Source organism: Myotis brandtii, unplaced genomic scaffold (genome assembly GCF_000412655.1).
Source record: "Myotis brandtii unplaced genomic scaffold, ASM41265v1 scaffold399, whole genome shotgun sequence".
Classification (NCBI taxonomy): domain Eukaryota; kingdom Metazoa; phylum Chordata; class Mammalia; order Chiroptera; family Vespertilionidae; genus Myotis; species Myotis brandtii.
The window spans coordinates 1,265,064-1,284,528 of record NW_005365325.1 but is presented as its reverse complement, the minus strand read 5'-3'; the positions used below and the strand labels follow the sequence as shown (position 1 = coordinate 1,284,528).

General features: G+C 40.8%; 1 protein-coding gene across 2 annotated transcripts in view; it reads right to left on the bottom strand.

Annotated features, from left to right (window-relative positions):
• MPPED2 (metallophosphoesterase domain containing 2) overlaps positions 1–19,465 on the bottom strand; it is a 180,962-nt gene that overhangs the window by 119,448 nt on the left and 42,049 nt on the right. For both annotated transcript variants that reach the window (XM_014545215.1, XM_005873070.2), the window contains exon 3: positions 2,253–2,434. In XM_014545215.1, coding sequence (XP_014400701.1) covers positions 2,253–2,434 — 182 coding nt within the window. The remainder of the gene's footprint in view (positions 1–2,252; positions 2,435–19,465) is intronic.

Genomic DNA, 19,465 nt, shown 5'->3' with positions numbered 1-19,465 from the left:
TATTTCCTTATCATTTTATTTCCTTAGTTACGGCACATTTCCATTTATGAAGTATTTTCCCTTATAAAATATCTCACTGTTGACTCCTAACCTACTAAATAATTCCTCTGACCTATTCTTGTTTTTACCCTCTAAATATCTGTTGATGGTTCATGCACCACATTCCCCATTCAGTTATTAATGGCCCACAAAAACTTACTAGCAGCAATCATTTACTGATTAATCTGCACAACAATCCAGAAAGACAGGTAGTATTAATCCTTTGTTCTGCACAGGGAAACCAAGGGGAAAAGAGAGGTTAACTCCGTTGGCCAAGGTCAGTGGCTAAACAAGATTATAACCAGGATCTATCTTGTCTTATATTTCTGTGAACACTTCCCACTGTGTTATTCCCTTTCTGCACAAATCAATGTTGTCAAGGCAGCCAGATCATTTCTATGTTGAGGTTCAGTTGTCACAGAACATCTTAAAAATGTCAAAAATTCAACCCAAAATAATTTTGCCTGCTAGTAGCTCATAAATAAAAGTTGCTAAAATGAAGAGATGATAGTACTTGAAGGCAAATTGTACAGAGGCAAAAGAGAAGTGAAAAGATGTGGATTATAGACCCAGCTTCTGCCACAAGGAGACACTGAGAAAAGTCACTTAACTTCTCTACACCTCTGAGTCAACTGTAAAAAACTAGATTATGCTGAATGACAATTACGGTATGTGGCTGTTTTAAATGAGATGATTGAATACCTATGAAACCAGCACAAAAAATAAAGCTCCAATATCCAGTGCTGCCAAGACTGTGGTAAAAGTGGTATATTCATTCAGTTAATTAAATGCACAGCTACAACCCCCATGGAAAGCAAGATGCCAACAGACAACAAGAACCAGAGAGATTTTCATATCCTTGACTTAGTAATTTAACTCATACTTTATTTTAGCTTAAGAAATAAGTCAATAGAAGCAAAAAGACATATACAAACCAAATGCACATTTCAGTGCTAGCTATCAGAGGAAAAACTGTTATCAATTGCAATGTTCATTTTAGAGGGATGTTTTATTAAATAAAAGCATAGAAACCATATACATGTCATGTTGCTATTACAAAAGATAAATATGAAAATTAGACAAAATCATTTAAAATCTTACGGATACTATTAAATGAAAATAACCAAAAGTAAAAGAACAGATATGTAGTCTGATGTCAACCATATAAAATGTGGACTGATGTGTAAGAGCACAGAAAAACTCAAAAGAGTTATGTTATTAGTTATACTTATTAATTTTTAATATTTAACTATTTTAATGAATATTTTTCATTAACATATACATTTGCTCAATTATTTAAAAATTTCTCTGACCCTGCTTTAAAATTTCGACCTGAATTTCTGCGTAGTTTTTGTCGGCTGACATATTTATTCATGACATTATTTTTCCAGAGTGATTTTTGCTTTCTACTCTATAATTCTTTACTGTCTTTAGATATTTTAAAATCTCAGAACCCTTGCATTTCTTTCCTGCACCTAAATGGATTCTTACAAAGATCTGTCATTTAATCTAGCTATGAATAGCCAACCCCATGATTGCCTTGTTATGTTAATATTTGGCAATGCCTAACCCAGGAGTCAAGATGCTTCCGATAACCCTGACCAGTGAGGGGCCTCTACAGTAACCATAAAGTTGCCATTACACTTTTCAAAGTGCAGAGGCAGGTTTCATATTCCAGGTTTTTGGAATTTTACAGCAGGACATTTTATATTTTCAGGGGTCTAAGACACCCCTCTGGTTCTCTTAAGAAAGCTGCTCTCAGCTACACTGTGCTAGGACCTTCCCTTCATAGACTTTTACATGCTCCTTCTCTCCTTAGAAACATTCTCTTGCTAGTAGGTCATTTGTACATCTTTGCTCATCATATCTGGGAAAGATTGCAGAGCCAATGAATTAAAAATATGATTCTAGGTCTCTTGTGTGCCAATGAATGCCCTCATTAAAACAGAATGAGTAGATAAGATCGGTTTCAAAGCTTTCCATCCCTCTGCCCCAGAGCCGCCGAGGCCAGGCTCTGAAAGGATGCACAGTAAAATTAAATATCTAAAAATTCATCTTTAATTAACAGAATTGGATTAAAGCTAGACACCACGGCATATCATACGAGAAATGGCTGAGCTGGCTTCCAAGTGCTCTAATTCAATTAGGACGCAGTGAGTGACACTCGGACGGGAAAGGTTAATTGGGGGCGCCAGAACGCAATCATTCCTTACCTAACCAGTCATTAAACTTCTTAACCTCTGAGGGCAGTCCCAGCTCGGTGAAATCGCCTGTGTGGAGAAGGATGTCCCCATAAGGCATCTGGATACCATCTGTTCTGGAGTGTGTGTCTGAGATGCAGACAAACCGCGTGTGGCCCGCTGGTTTTGGAGTGTCATATGGGATGGGGTCGACCCTAAAGTAGACATAACAGATCCCGTAACAGTTAAATATATTAGAACCCTCGTAATTGTCATCACACATACATACCAACTGATATCCGTGAACGCACCCAGACAAACCGATGCAGCGGCAGAAGGGACCATTGTAACGAGGGGACACTTCTGAGTGCAAAGGAGATAGCATCACCCACCTACAATCCCAATGGGCAAATTTAAAAAGTCTTACTTACCTGGTTTGAAAATTAAAAAGACTATCTTACGGCAGAGGTGGAATTAACCCAGGAAACTGATAGAATGATTAATGGTGAAGGTTAGGGATACTGAACCCCAACTGGGGATAGCAAAATTATGCTATTTTGTCTCTCATCATGCTCCAATTGATCCCACTACTCATTAGGAAATGAATAACTAATTTATTCCTTCTTAAACATGCATAAGTCAGGCAATGAACTAATTTACGAAGAACAAGGCACGTGCTTTGCCAACTGAGATGTGGAGAGACATACTAGATAGTACTAATATTTAATATCCTTTCCAGAACCATTTGTATTTTCAAGAATCTTAGGATCTTCTTGTGTTTGCTAAGAGATTCTCAAATCAAATTGTGGGGAGGGAAGGTGATGCCAAAATAACATAGCTTTTAAAAAACACACAACATTCATTGGATGTCCAAAAACTTTGTCAGCTCCTTCTTTACCACAATGAATTATCTGCAGCCCCACTAACACCTGAGGCTGCTTGGAATGCCTTGGGCAGAGATTCCATTCAGTACAAAGAGTAAGCCTTTTAATGAGTGTCTATAGATACACATACGCATGAATATATGTATAGTTTTAGAGACCTAAGCACTGTGAAGTTACACTAGGGCATAAGAATCAAAAGGCAAAATGATCAACCCGAAGCAAAGAAAATGAAACAGAACATTCTCATTTAATTGAGTGTAACAAAGTGTGCTAAATAAACTTGGTAAAGAAATGCAAATCTGGCTCTTCAAGCATACAGTTTTAATTATTTAAAGGGCTGGTAGCAGAGTTAAGGATGCTTTAACTATATTAACTCTACGCTGACAGCTTCCTTTAATTTCTCTGTAGGAATGCACACTTATTTTGGATCATGGGTGAAGAGAAGCAGTTATAGCTGTAAAGACAAGGTCATAAGAGAAGCAAACATGCAAAGCAGAGATTAGCGTGTGAAATGTTAAGTAAGGACCAATATTTCATATCATATTTCATATCACAGCCCTACCTTGACAGTTAACATGCGGCAGAGAACACACGGAAAGTCAACATAAGAATCCCTATACATCTTGCTCTGCAGGCTTGGTTTAATTTTTCTTTCCTTTTCCCACTTTTTAAAAAGAAAGAACCCATTTTAACAATGCAATTGTAGTGAGGGGAATAAAGACATCCGTATACATCCTCGTTGGTCTTGCATTTCTTTCACAGTTTACCTTTTAATTTTATTTTATCTTTGACAGAGAAGAATGAAAGTCAGAAGGAAGAAAGAGCTTGAAGAAGACAGAAAGAAGGAAGGAGACAGGGAAGGACTGTGAACTGGTTAACACAGTGGATCTAACTGGAAACCCAAAAGGAAAGTTTACTTTCTGCAAAAAAAATGAATAGATGTTCCCTGTAAAGGTTAGAAATTAACAATGCTGTTACCATGGAGAAAATGCACTAATCCACTGCATTTTGTAAGTAACCTGGAAACCCTCCTGATTGTATCCAATGTTGATTTTTAAAAAAATGTATGAAGAAGTTTGGTACCTTCTTTTCCTTTACTGAGACTATTCCAATCAGTCCCAGGCTCTAATCTTACCACGATACCCTGTCTTCTAAAAGTAGTTCACTCAGAGAACGAATGATTGGGTTGTTCCCTGCTGCAGGAGACCCTGTCACCCCCTGAAAGCAACAGGTAATATTTATCCCTCAACCTACAGTTAGGATGCTCGCTGGAATGGGACCATGCACATTTCTACTCAGCCCACCCACATCTGAATGAAAATTAAATAAATTAACCACTAGACTTTAAACACATAAATAAATTCAATATTATGCATGTCTTTATTTTCCAGTTCCCCTCAGTAACTCAGATAAGCTACGGGCACAAGTAGTGTATCAACATCCTTTATGAGCCCATCCCAATTCATCAAAGGGATGTCACAGTCATCATTTTGAATGTATTACACAGAAGGTAGCACAGATACAAACCCTTCGCTGTGAACAGGTCCCTGTTCTATGAATCTACTCAATTTAAAGAAGCAAATCATCATGTGGTACCTAATATTGTTTCCCAGCTTAGGTCTATATTGAGCAGTAACTTTCCAAGACTATTGGAACACCAATTATTGAATGGCTGAAACTTCCTTCCCCATGCCTCCACCTCCTCCAGAGAAATTAGTAACTATCCAACAGATTGAACATGCAATAAAGGCCAAGGAATAGAAAAAAACAGAAGGCAAAAAATAGGGAGAAAATGTCTTGTTATTATTGAACTGAAATAAAATGAGTCAGAAGTATACAGAAACAGTGGCGGAGAAGGCTCACCCATCACCACCACCAACTTGATGTAATCAAAGAGAAACAATTTGTAGGCACTTAGGGGAGACATGGAGAATTGATTTAGGTAGCGGCCTGGGGAAGGAGGAGGCCTAAAGACCCAAATGTGGGATTTATATACATCCCCTGACACAGAAACACTGATGTCCTTTGTTACCCACAGGACTAAGTACAAGAAGACAAGACAGTGCAGCCTGTCAGAGCCAGCTGCAAGATAACATGACAAATGTCACCTGGGGGGGGTCATAGGAAGGAAGACATTTCCACCCAAAGACATTCAGAGCTGCAAATAAGACGTCTAGTAGAGTAGGCAAGTTGCAGTGAATATAATTAAAGTTGAGACAACCCTAGGGAAGCTACTATTTCCAAGTTGGGCATTTGGTAAACACTTTGAAAAGTCAAGACAGACAAACATTTTCACTGTAAATGCGTGTGTAAGGGGAAGCCTGATGGCCATTGCAACGTTTACCTATTCACATTGTGGGAGACCCTCCTGCTACATTTCCCCTCCTAGTTAACATCTTTCCTGCTTACTGTTTATGCTGCAGACTTCTCAAATGACCTAACATTTCCCCCAAGGCACCATGTCAAATATCCCAGCAAGTAAGTCTCTTACCAAGGCAATCTAACCCCTAGAGCCAGATTCAAATATCAGAATGAGATTTGCACGTACATCTGAGTACACCCAGGGGAAAACAAGATGACATGGGAAGATGAGAAGAAAACACGGCATCATAAAATCCCAGAGCTGGACAAAACCTTAGGGGGCATTGGGTCCAATGTTTTATACAAAGCTTGAACACCCTCCCCCCTTCCTACCTACCTGCCATAAATTTTCTTTCCAAGGTTTCCAGAGAAGGGGAGGTCCTGGGCCCTCTCCCCTCCCCCAGGGCAGCCCATTCTGGGTTTTGATAGCTCTCCTTGCTAGAAACTTTTGGATCCAGAGTCTGCACCTCTGAGAAAGCTGAGCACGGTCCAAAGAGACTTGGCCTGGAGCCTGAGGACTGAGTAACAACTTTGGCTGCGTTACTCACTTTGGACAAGTTATTTCATTCTTCTGGTCTTCATTTTTTTTTCTCATTTGTAGGATGGGAATAATAATGCCTAACCTGCTAAGTTGCTATGGGGATATAAATTGTCAAGCATTGGGTCTGGCACACAGCACGTGCTCAGAAAGTAGAGGTGCAGAATGATGTAAGGGTAGAGCACGTTCAGCTACACGGCCAGACTATGTGGCTCTGAATCCCACTCCATATTTATTCACAGTGTGACACCAAGCAAGGTGCTTAACTCCTATGCCTTGGTTTCTTCGTCAATAAAATGGGTATAAAAATAGTACCTTATCTCATAAGACTGCTGTGAGGATGAAGAGGGATAACGTATTCAGAGCATGCAGAACAGTGTCTGACACACAGCAGACAATAAATGTTAAGGCTTTTTTCACTAGCTAGTAGTATTTTTACAACTATTAATAGTAGTATCCTTTAGTTTCTCTGACCTCCATTTCTTCTGTTACAAGGAGATAGTAACAGATACCACATAGACTTTGTGAGAATTAAAAGTCACATACACATCACCTAGCACAGTACAGGGCACAAAAACCACAGTAAACAAACACATTTATTTCCTATTGTCACTTCCTTAACCCTGCTTCTGAAATGACAGAGAATAAGAATAAGAATTCAGTCCCTTTTCCATCTGATAGTCCTTCAAATATTTGAGGACACATATGATAATCCCCTGAAAGCTTCTCTACTCCAGTTGAGGAGCCACAGTTTCTTCAGCAATCTTTGTGCGATGGGATTTCACATGTCCTCAGAATCTTGGTGATCTCCCAGGTGCAATCCTATTGGTCGGAAGCCCTCCCTCTGCAGTGTCAGAATTCCCACGGGCCATGTGAATTCCTGGACCAGTGAGCTGTTTCTCAAAGACAAATGCAAGTATAGGCGACAGAGAGCCGACAGTGCCGGACACATGGGCGGACTTTCCTAGAGGCCTGAGCTATCATCTTAAACCATTTTCTAATCAAGTCTCTAGGTTTTGTGCCAAGCCGCAAATCTTCCTCTTGAAACTCGATTGTCAAATGTTTACATATCCCATTGCATATTCAAATAAATAAACCATTCTCATTTATTCAGTCTTGGCACATTAGGCTTTTTTTTTTTTTACCCATAAAAAAAATAATATGACAGTATTATTGCTTCCACTATGGAATCCTCTCCTGGCCATATGTGTTATTTTTGTCCAATAACAAATTCATACAGCCTTGCAAGTTCCATTACTAGATCTTCAGAAAAGCTGTTATCATGTGGTTTGTTATGACGTGGGTTTCTTTTTTAAGGCCATGTGTGCAATAAAAGCCTCATGTACACAATTAGCCTAATAATTCAGTGTCAGAATAGAATATAACCCTTACAAAGCATTTTAGAGGGATCTGAATGTATTTACCATCCCCCTTGGAAATCTTGATGTTGTTGCGTATGCACTCCACTAATTTTATTTCTAAAAAGTTTTCCAATGTGACATTAAAGCTTTCATTTTTACCCAGAAAATTTAGACAGCTTGAAAAGCTAAAATTATTTGTGATGTTACACCACCCATTCTATATATAGTGTTAGACAAAGATAAGCAAAACCCACTAGCAAAACAATGAATAAACAAATACTAAGCTTAAATTAGTAGTAGAATCACAGAATTTTGGGATTGGAAGGGACCTTAGAGATGATCAAATCCTGTGTTTCATGTCTTTAAATTCCCTGTTCATGGTTTTTGCCCTACTCATGTATACGATTATTTAAATTTTGTTGTCTCTTACAGTTTTTGCACAGTTTTGTTTTTTTTTTAGTTTTGCCCTAAGTAATGGCATCATGAAGTCGTGAATTGGATATGTGCTGGTTGGATTTTCAACCACACATTAAAATAAATAGTAACTATTAAAATTCTGTCTAAGGTTTGTCCACTCTACGGAACCAGAACTCAGGTTTTCTAACTTCCACTTCCCTTTTTCCCCACTTAATTTTGGGAGCTGAAAATATGCCTGCACTTGGAGAATGAAAACTATACAAATTTAAAAATGCCAGCAAATCAATCACCTAAACTCCTATAGTCATTAATATCTACAGAGACTGCTCAAAATGAATGGAATTCACTATCAAACAAAAAAATTCTAAGTTTTAGTGCTCTGGGAACTGACCCCTCAAAGTTAAATGGAGTCTCTTAAAACAGTTGAATGGAGTCTCTTAAAACCTTCACTGAGGGAGTGAGCAACATCGAACTTGATTTTTAGAATACTGATAAAGATAGAAAGTATTCGTGCTCAAGGATGTCCAGGCTGATGTGGAGACTGACTGTGTTCCAAAACATAGGTGTCTTCAGAGGATCTACTTGAGTTAATGGAAAAGCCCTCATTAAAAACAGCCCAGCATGTAGAATCCAGGGCTGCCTGCACTCTCTCCACGCTGGTTGGCTATTAGCTGTGACCCTGAGCAAGTCATTTCCCCTCCTCTAGCCTGTTCCTTAAGTGTGAAAAGAGAGACAGAACCAAATGATCCCCAAGTGATGAGCTGCATGGTTTCTATGACACTATTGACTTGTACAAGACTTCAGAAACAACCCAGTCTCCTTCGTAGCTGAAAACATGTTCTTTTCCTTACAGTTTTATTTTGTGTTCCAGGCAATCTATAATAATAAAAGAGTAATATGCTAATTAGACTGGATGACCTTCCAGACAAAGCCAGGGCTGCGAGGGCAGAGGCAATCCACTGCGGGGACCCACGGCAGAGGAGGCGGCCACTACTGCGGCGGCGGCAGGGACCGAACCCCTTGCACGAATTTTGTGCATCAGGCCTCTAGTGCAAAGGTAAATGCAGTCCAGATCTCTCCAATTATAATCAGAATTAGCAAGGCTACGTATAAAAATATGTGGAACTGCAATTTAGGACTATAGACAGAACGTCCAGGTATATCTAGTGTAAAAGAGTACAAAGGAGCCAGCATTCCAGTTACCACAATAAAACCAAAATGAAAACATACGTGATTTAACTAGATACTTCAGAAACAGGGCTGCTCTCTTTTTCCTAAAACTAAGAGCTGGTAAACTTCTCCTAGCTTGGACCTCATGCCCCAGAAGAGAAATGGTGCTGAACCACATAAATATATTCACATTTGTACCAAGGACACCACTTTCCTTTAACCGCTGAACTGCTGTATCAACACTGTTCTATCACCAACTAATTACAGCTAACAAAACCCACTGCACAGAGTGTGTCTCGTCTATTTTTTCCTAGTACAAAAGTACAGTGCTGACATTCAATGAATATTAAGTGGCAACGATTTAATTCTTTGAGCACTGCATATAATATGAATTCATGGTCCTTGTACTAGTTCCATTTGAGGTGTTTTGGTGTCCGTCAAGCTAGCTACTGTGCAAGCCACAGAAGCCTCTCAGGTGGCATACTGTTGGGGCATAAGTATCCCAGTGGATAGAGGTGTACTGGCCAGGGTTAAATGTTTCCACGCCTTTAACCTAGCAACCAAGTCAATGGGTTTACCTGAGGGTTGGCCTTGCATTTAAGAAAAGAAGCCGTGTGACACTGTACTGCATGTGTCATTCCATACTGTCAGTCAGTCAGTCAACAACCATTTCTTAAGCACCTACTTGTGTGCCAGGCGCCACAGTAGGCTCTGGGACGATAAAGAAGCAACAAGGGTGGGTCCTTCCGAGATTCTGCAGTTCATTTGTCAATTCATTATTCGACAAATGCTTATTAGCACGCCTGGTTTCTGCTCAGTCATTTACGGTATTCATTTCACAAGCACTTATTAAGCACCTTCTATGGACCAAAGGTGGTGCTAGGTGCTAGGGAGACAGCTATAACCAAGGCAGAGATGTCCCTGGGATATGTAAATGGTGACTTACGCAACAACATGCAAAGTGTTATAATACAGGATGTGCGAGGTACTGTGGGGAAAAGGAGAAATGCCTGGCGTTGCTTTGAGAGCTGGGAAGTACAGGGGATATTAGCGTGGCCAAGAACACAAGGTAGTGTGTCAATTTCAAATGCCTGGGACAAAGGGTCTTAGGCTCAGAAAGGAGAGGCATGAGAGTGGCCTGAAGCTGGAACTTGAATTGGGACTTAAACAAGCACTGAACTTAGAAAATCAAGTGGCAGAGAAGAGCTGATCAGGCAACAGCAGGGGGGTAGGGACGAGCTTAGTGCATTTAGGGACTTGTGAATAAGGAGGCATGGCTGGGGCAGAGTCTCTGTGACAGTGAGCAGTGGAAGGTTTGAAAAGCTGGTGGGATTAGGGCCAGACCACAGAAAGCCAGACTGTGGGGCCTGAACCAGCCCTGGAGGCTATGAAAAACATCCTCCTCCTCCTCCATCATCCACTGAAAGGTACAGGGTGGGGAGGGGGTCACCAAGAAAGCTGGCTTTTAGGAGAGGCACGGTGGCCTCGTGCAGGGTGTGAGGGTGGGAGGGGTGGGGTGGGAGGGCATGAAAGGAAAGGAGGCTGGCTGGAAATTAACTACAAAACTCTAGACTTATGATGATAGAGCCAAGCCCAGTCAAAATGAAAACAGAAAGGAGGGGACATGATAAAAGGCAGTAGAAACCCGATGATGGTATGATAAACAGAAAACTATCATGAGTTTGACTGTAAATGAGGGTTGGAGAAGTAGTCCAAAATGAATGACAACATCCTTCACCATTAGGTCTCCTGGAGCTCCATCCTGTCCCCGTTTTTATCATTGATCTAGTGCTATGACTGAATGTTTGTCTCTTCCTCTAAAATTCCTATGTTGAAGCCCAAATCCCCAATGTGACAGCATTTGCAGGTGGAGTCTTTGGGGGGTGTTAGGTCATGAGGGTGGAACCCTTGGAAATGGGATTAGTGGCCTCATAAAAGAGGCACAAGAAAGGTGACCTCTGTCTCTCTCTGTCTCGGCCATCTGAGGACAGCAGGAAGGTGGCCACCTAACAAGCAAAGAAGGGGGTCAGCAGACTAGCCCACAGGCAAAAGAGGCCCAATGCATGTTTGTAGGAAGAAAGACTAGAAAGAAAACACAACACATTCCTCTAAATCTTGTCTCTGTCTACTTTTGAGCTACAGCAGCAGAGTTTCAGAGTTGTGACAGACTCCATCCATACAGCCTACAAAGCCTAAAATATTTGCTATCTGGACCTTAATAGGAAAAAGTTTGTCCACATCTGATTTTGTCACTCGATAAACATTTGTTACGCAACACTATATGTTAGTCACTTTGTTACTAATAAGCATACCTGATAATTAGCAGCATCTACTATGTGCAATGGGATTTTCCTGTATTATTACATTTAATCCTCTCAAGATCTTCATATAGGGTGTATGTGTGTGTGTTTGTGTGTGTGTGTTCTGTATTCTTCAAATTTTGCTTAAAGTTACCTAATAAGTTTGGGACTTTGGCTATGGAGCCTGACTAAACCATGATTTTCTACCTTTTGCTATGCAACTGTGTTTCTCCAAAGATTGGGGAAAATTTTAAGATTTTGGAATAAGCATCCTTTTAATGGAAGGTTGAGCCCTCTGGGCATTATCTGGTCCCATAGGGACACAAATTTTTATCCTTTGGGCTAGGTTACAAATTTGTAACTAACTGATAGATAAGTGAAAGCAATGCAAATAACTCTTATCTATAAATGCAAATGAATTCTGCCTAATGGAGGTTCAATTGACTCCCTCCCCTCCAGGTTTGCATCCATTTGTAAATTCATTTCAACATTCTTTTATTCCAGATGAATCTGAGGTTTTGATTCCCTCATTTATTAATGAGTTAAATAAAATTTTTGAAGGTAGATTTTATATCTGTATGAGAGTCAGGATTCTTAAGAATTCTTCTTTCACAGAGGTCACCAAGATGACATGTTTACCATACTGAACATCCCATTTTTGCTTGGGAAGGCATCATCATACCAAAATGTAACCAATGTGACCATAAATTACATACACCTACCTATACCTACATAGGTATGGGGGTAGGGAGAGTAGGAGAGAACAAAGTGATGAAGGGTCATGTCAGGGGTTCATTTATGTCACCTACAGCATCAACAAAACCTGGTTTTGGACCACAGCTCTGCCTCCGCCTAGCTTTGAGAACCTGGACAAATTACTAAACTTCTCTAAGGCTCAGTTATCTCATCTGTAAACAGGGGATGATAACAGCAGTTGCCCCATAAAGTTGATACAAAGATTAAATAACTATTGCTTAGAGCTATTTAAACAACTGGTTCACATTAAATGCTAAATAAGGGTTAGCCATCATTATTAAGATGTTTCCATGAGAATATTGATGAAAGGAATTAGTTCTAGTTGGGGATGGGAGGTCTTCACACAGTGGTTATATTTTATCTGGGGTAGTAGGAGTTCACCAAACAAACAGCTAAGGTGATGTCATTTGACATAAAAGGAGCAGTATTTTTTTTTTAAATAAAGACAGGAATGAAGATGAGGAAGGTGAGTCAGAGTGCCAAGTTGCCAGAAGGTAATTCCCTGGTGGATACTGCATTTCTAAGGTGACCTGGGCTTTCCTCAAGTTGTTGAAGTTTGTACCTCTCTACTTCACGGCTGTATAAGGATTGCTAAAGCCAAGTAGGGATGCGTCATCCAGATACCAATTTTCAAGAAATCCAGACACCAAGTCAGCATGACTATAGTTATGACTACTCACCCAGTTCAGGCAGCCATCAGGAACAAGGGGTTATTTTATTCCAAACTTTATAAAAACAATAAGAAGTATTAGCCAAGAATGGCTGAGCCCAATGTACAGACCACATTTTATAGAGGCCAAACTTCATTAAAAGTACTTTAACAGCTTACATAATCTCTCTCTCTCTCAATATATCTCTCTCTCTCTCAATATCTCTCTCTCCCCCCTCTCTCTCCCTCCCTCTCTCTCACTCTCTTTCTCTTCCTCCCTCCCTCTCTCTCTACCTGTCCCTCTCCCTCTTCCTCTTCCTCTCCCTCTCCCTGTCTCCCCTATACACCCAAGAAAATAATACACAAATCCAACAACTGCAATTATACACTGGTTCTTATCCTGGCCAGATCCAATTTCTTTCTGTGCCTGATTACATGTCATTTCTACATTCTTTATTTGTCTCCTAATAGTTCACATATAAAATTACCCTGTCGTATTTCAAATCAGTGACTTTCCTGGATACTTGGGATAAAGGGAATACACTTCAGGTAATTCTTACTTAGTTCTGTGTCTTGACATTTGCTAAAAAATTACTGGAAAGCACCATGTGTTTGTGTAATTCTATCTGCTCCTTTTCATCCCTGCATATAACCATTTAAATGCTGGCCTGGAGTGTGAATTCTGCAAAACTGCCTATTGTAGCGCCCTGCCGCTCTGATAAAACCCAGGCACGTCACCCCTCTCTTTCTGCTAGACTAGAGCAATGATGGATAAGATGAAAAGGAGGTTAGACCACTTTAGTTTTCTGGCAGGAATATAGCTTCCTCAAAAAGCCTCTCCTTTAAAAAAAAAAAAAGGAAAGAAAAAACCTTACAGGTACTCCCTGTGCCCTACTGTCAGATACCATCCACCCCCAGTCTCAGGAGGTTCTGCTGTGTGATTCTTTCAGGCTCTCTCCCTCATGAAGAGGTGAACACGTGACCGCTGCCATCCATAAAGGCTGAAGTGAGTGTACTTAGCTAAAGGGCATTGCAATAATTTTTCTCTTGCACGTGAGAAAGTTAGCCTTGAAAATTCTCTGGCTCACTGCCTGTTTTTAAATCATCTTTTTACGAAGGGGTGGCCAATGGAGCATATTACATTAGAACCAAACCCCTCTCATTCCCATATTAATTGCTTTTAAAAACAACAACAATAACAATTATGATGATGATGATGGTGATGATAATAATAGTAATAATAATAATAAAGGATGGTAGCCCCTATCAAGCCTCCAGGCTTGCTTTCAAGGCAGTGCTAAAGACTAGATGTTTTAATAGGCAATGCCTCCAAATGCCCACCTTAGAAAAGCAATCCTGGCTGACAAACTAAACTCCATCGGGGCTGGCGGTGTTCTGTGCAGACGTGATTCCTTTGGAATCTAGGGTGAGTGGTGGCCTGAGAAAGTCACTGAAAAGATTTATACCAGGACTACAAATCAGCTTCTGATTGCAAAGAAATGATTCTTTCCCACTCATGTTTTAGCATGCATATACCAGAAAAAAACAGTGAGAATCATGAACCCATGTCAGTAAGCACAGCCTATCTAAAATACACTTTCTCCTTCTTTGTCTTGACTCTTAAAGGGGAGAAAGTGGGGGGATATCTGTAATACTATCAACAATAAAAATAAATGTTTGCTACAGGACCCATGGCAGGGCAGAATTCCCATGATGGCCTGGTGGAAGGGATGAGAATAGCCAGGAATTTTCATGTGGGTTTGCCAAAGCAAAACTTCGCTGAGGGCTTATGGCAATTTAGCACCCAGATAATTTTTATAAGCACTTGGCCCAAGAGATACGGACAAGCTCACACTTGGTGCTCCCACAGCTTGCTGGACTGAAGCAGTGGGCTTTTATGTTCCTCTCCTCACTCCTCTGTGACAGGGGAAACTTCAGCCAGGCCGGTCAGAGAGTCCCCAGTAAGAAAGGCACAGCCCTCTCCTAGGACCTCCCTCAGGGTCTGGTTCTGGCCGGCCCTTTCTTGATAAGAGAGCACAAACCAGGTGAATCTGTACATAGTGCTGCTGGGTTTCTGGGTTAAAGCATTTTTTCACAAGAGTATAACTCACTCAACTTGTTCTCCGCAAACTGGATTCCTGTGGGAAAGTTCCAGTTACAACTTAAACCCAGGTCAACTATTTTGCCCTTTCTGACCTGCCTACTGTTCTCTTCATCTTTAACTCTTGCATTGGTACAACCCTTCATGCTTTTCCAAAAAGCTGCTTCATAAATAATCGGATCTCATCCTCACCTCTATGTAAAAAGGGCAGTGTTATTATTCCCATTGGACTCTAAGGTTCAGATGGGTGGAGTGACTCGCTCGTGGCCAATGTTACCAACAGATCGGGATCCAGGCTCTATGCTTCCCAAATCCCAGTAATAAAAATAATGGAATATAATGAACATAAATTGATGAACAAAAACAGATCCAGAGACAGAGAAACATCGATCAGACCGTCAAACCTTAGAGGGAAGGTAGGGGAGGGTGGGGGTAAGGGGGAGAGATCAACCAAAAGACATGTATGCATGCATATAAGCCTAACCAATGGACACAGACAATGGGGGGGTGAGGGCATGAGTCGGGGGGATGGAGGGGTATTGGGGGGATAAGGACACATATGTAATACCTTAATCAATAAAAGAAATTAAAAAATAATGGCTACCATCAATGAATGCTTCTTACCATGCATCAGGCACCATGCCAAGCACTTGATGAACATTACCTCATCCATTCCTTGCGTGAACCCTATAAGGTGGTTTTATTAATCCCATTTTACAGATGAGACATACTGGGTTTATGAGGCTAAATAATTTCCCCAAGGTCAAAGATGCCATAAATGATGAAGCCTCAGTTTCAAAAGGGAGCCTGTCTGAGTCCCGGCTTAGTCACTGTTATACTGACTCCCAGTCCAATACTTTTTTTCTACACACATCTAATGGTAAATTCAAGCAATGAAAGTTTTCTCCAGATCTGAAGTATTCAAATATTAGGTATTACTTTTAAATACCTAATAAACGTTTGAAATTCCAGTTTTGCCCACTCTGATGCTGTCCAACAGAAAACACTCCAAAACTATAAAGTGCTATTTTTGACAGGTATGCTTACCGGTCCAAATACCATTTGGTTCCATCTCTTAGTTCATTTCACAGAAAAACAGATGTTCCATATAAATTCCTGCATTAAATTTACTAGAATCCCCAGAAAACTTTATGAACATAGTAAGTTCTCAAGACAAACAGCATGGATTCAAATCCCAAATATTACGAACTGACAACCTCTGGAATGAGAGCAAGTTACTGAGCCTCAGGCTTCAGTTTTCTCATGTTTGCATTAGGGATAAAAATACTTACCTCCTAGAGATGTTGGGAGAAAGTAAGGAGAAAGCACGGGGCACAGTGTAAAGGACCAATCATTATCCTAACTATTATCATTTTATAGTTATTTCTGGCTCTGCAGAATTTCTCAGGATCGCCCTAGTTTCATGAAGTTGACAAAACCCGGCTCCTCTCCTTAATGAAGTGTTCCAACACTCTCTTATATCCTGATAATAAAGCACGCAGTACTCTAACTGGGAGAGAACATACCATCTCGTCATTTATAATTCAGCTCCGACTCTCAAAATTATTATTCACCGGGTACTATTAAAACTGTCAAGTCCTCTAGGTCACCCAAGTACTCGTGTCAAATGGGTGTTATTTTACACAAAGTAATGTGTTAATTCAGTCAAATAAGAGCCACCTGAGAAACCAGAATCACAAAGGACAAGCCAATTCCCCTGACCTACACAGGGGAGTGTGCCCAAAATTTGAGAAATGATTATTTTACTGTGGAAAAAAAGAGCTTTTCCCCCTCCTGATTATAAAAGATATGCTTAGTAAAGTTAGCAAAATTAAGAACATGTGCATAAAAAGCAAAGAAAGCTGAACCCCAGAAATAGTCACCAGTAACATTTTGGTATCTTTCCATTTTGTCTTCCCGCTGTGCATTTTTAAAACATAATTGGCATCATTCTGCACTCAGAATGCTATATTCTGGGATTTCTTTTCTTTTTGCTCCACTTAAACCATTATAACGTCAGTGTTTTCAATGTTGCTGCAGACTCTGTATAAACGTTTTCACTGGGTGCAGGATATTGCATGAGTTAGTGTTGTCATAATTTTCTTAACCGTTTCTCTTTGCTGAACTCCCCCAAAAGGCTTTTAAGCTGTCAAGCCCAGGCAAGATTTCTAGACACACCACCTTAACAACGGGGCCTGTCTGTGGTCATGGACTAGGCCATTCTGGGAACTAGCTACATAACTTCTCACCATTAAGTGAGAAACACCGTGGGTCCTACTCTCCAAATGCCAACAGACCAGAAGTTCAGCGATGTGTGAACCCCAAATGCCAGCAGTTCTGGGCACAATTACAGCAACTCCTCTAAGATAAATAAAATCATGTTCTCCACAGTCCTGGCCACCCACAGTGAGCAGAGGGAAGAGCACAAACACCTCCCCCACTGAAGTCTGTGCTCCAATGCAAACACAGGGCACAGACGTATCTGCTTTTCTCCTCTTTCCCTCCACGGTTCATTTCCAAAAATCGCTGTTCCATCACCACTCAGCACCATTTGCCACCGCCAACTGCATCATAAAACCTACTTTTAAAAATCACGTATCATGTTCGTTATATATATTTTTTTCAGGGGGAAAAAAAGAGATCTTAAAAATTCTCACCACAAGAAAAAAAATTGTAACCATGTGGTGATGGATGTTAACTAGACCTATGGTGGTGATCATTTTGCAATATATACATATGTCAAATCATTAGATTATACATCCAAATGAATACAATAGTATATGTTACTTATATATCAACTAGAGGCCTGGTGCATGAAAATCGTGCACTCGGGGGTCCATCAGCCCAGCCTGAGGTTGGGGGTTTCACAGTCTGGGAGCCCTCTGGGGGATGCCCCACTGACGGCTTAGGCCTGCTCCTGCCACCGCTGCTGCGCTCGCCAGCCATGAGCTGGGCTTCTGGCTGAGTGGCTCACCCCCTGGGGGAGCACACAGACTACCAGGGGGCAGCTCCTGTGTTAAGCATCTGCCCCCTGGTCAGTGTACGTCATAGTGACTGGTCATTCCACCATTCAGTCGATTTGCATATTAGCCTTTTAATATACAGTATTTATTAACTATAAAAATGAATAGGAAAAAAAAGGTGGGGGTGAAAGCAAAGGGTAGGAACAAACAACATGGACCTTGTGTATAGTCACAGAATGCAATTGTCATGCTCACTCATTACTTTCATGCTCAGCCGTGACCATCATCTCAAGATCCAAAATTTAGTGCCAGGCCTTTCGAAATTGGGAACAGTGGTGTCAAGAAACAACTTGTGAATTACTTTTGCATTTCCCACAGTTAAAACAAAAAAACAAACACAGATTTTTTTCCCAAGCAGTGAAAGTTTCCGCACAGAGAAGATATTTGTGAAATTCTAGGCACAGTAGCTGGAATTTTAGACATCTTCATTGCTCCTGTTAAAAACAAGACTGAGAAATAGGATAGAGATTACTACTTCAAGTTGAAAGTCAGGATGGCCTGGTGGGAAAGAAGAGGCCTTGTCGCAAGAAAAGCTGGGATTGAATTCTGATTCAAGCCTCATCAAGCAGTTTTCTTTGAGTATTAAATATGGTATCTACACCTCCAACCACCATCACTGGCAAAGAGCAGGTATGTCTTCCACTCTAAGGATTTCAGTATTATTAACAAAAGTCTGTATCACAAGAAGGAAGATGTCAGTGGTCAGATTGCACTAACGATTCATGAGTACAAATGATCATGAACAAAGTCAAGGACCTAGAGATTAATAAATTGAGGACTACTGCTTCTCCTTTAAAAACACACACGTATAATGCAAACTAAGAACTAGGGAGGTTAAGCATGCACACCCTTCCTAGACTTCTTGGCTTGTCTTGGGGCAATTTACCCAACAGTGGATCCTCTGGGCACTTTGTGAATTTCCTAACAACTGCAGGGCAAGGTTTCCTGTCCCCACATCAGTCCCCAAACCAAAGCCACAGCAGATTCATGCCACCACTCCGCTCAGTCCCAGATCTGGTGTCTGCACTGACCATACTCCGACCATAGATATCATTAAAAAAAAAACCTAATCCATGCCTCAAGCCGCTCAGGGACAAGACATTCTGACACCTCCCTCTGCTTTGCCTTCTCACTTCAGTTCTTATTAATAGGCTCATCCTCCCTTCTGTTCTAAGCTTTTATAGTCTACTCCAGTTCCAGGCACTGCAATCAATTGGCCTTTGCCCTGTTCCTTTAAGACTAGGCTCTGATTTTTAAATTTCTTCCCCCAAATTCAAGAATATCCACTAGAGGTCTGCCTCCTGTTACCACACCTTCTTTGGGTTGGAAGAGCCCCCACTTTTGCTTGTGCTTAGGCCTAACACCACATGCTGGCCTCCCTGACTCTGGTTCACTGCTACACAGCTCTACACAGCCACATGACTTCATCCTTCTAAGACCTGCAGCTCACATCAACCCCTAATGCAGACAGTCTCCGGGACTCCAAAGACATGATGGGCTACAAGATGGTCTCCTCCACCACCTCCTAGATGCCATTGTGTATGAGAACAGAATTATTATCACCTAGTTAACTCATCCCAGAGGACAAACCAGTCTCACTCAACTGTATATTATTTTTTTTAAGATTAGACTTTCCTTCTTCCTCCCCATAGGAACCACCTCAGTCCAGGTCCTCTGAATTGGTCA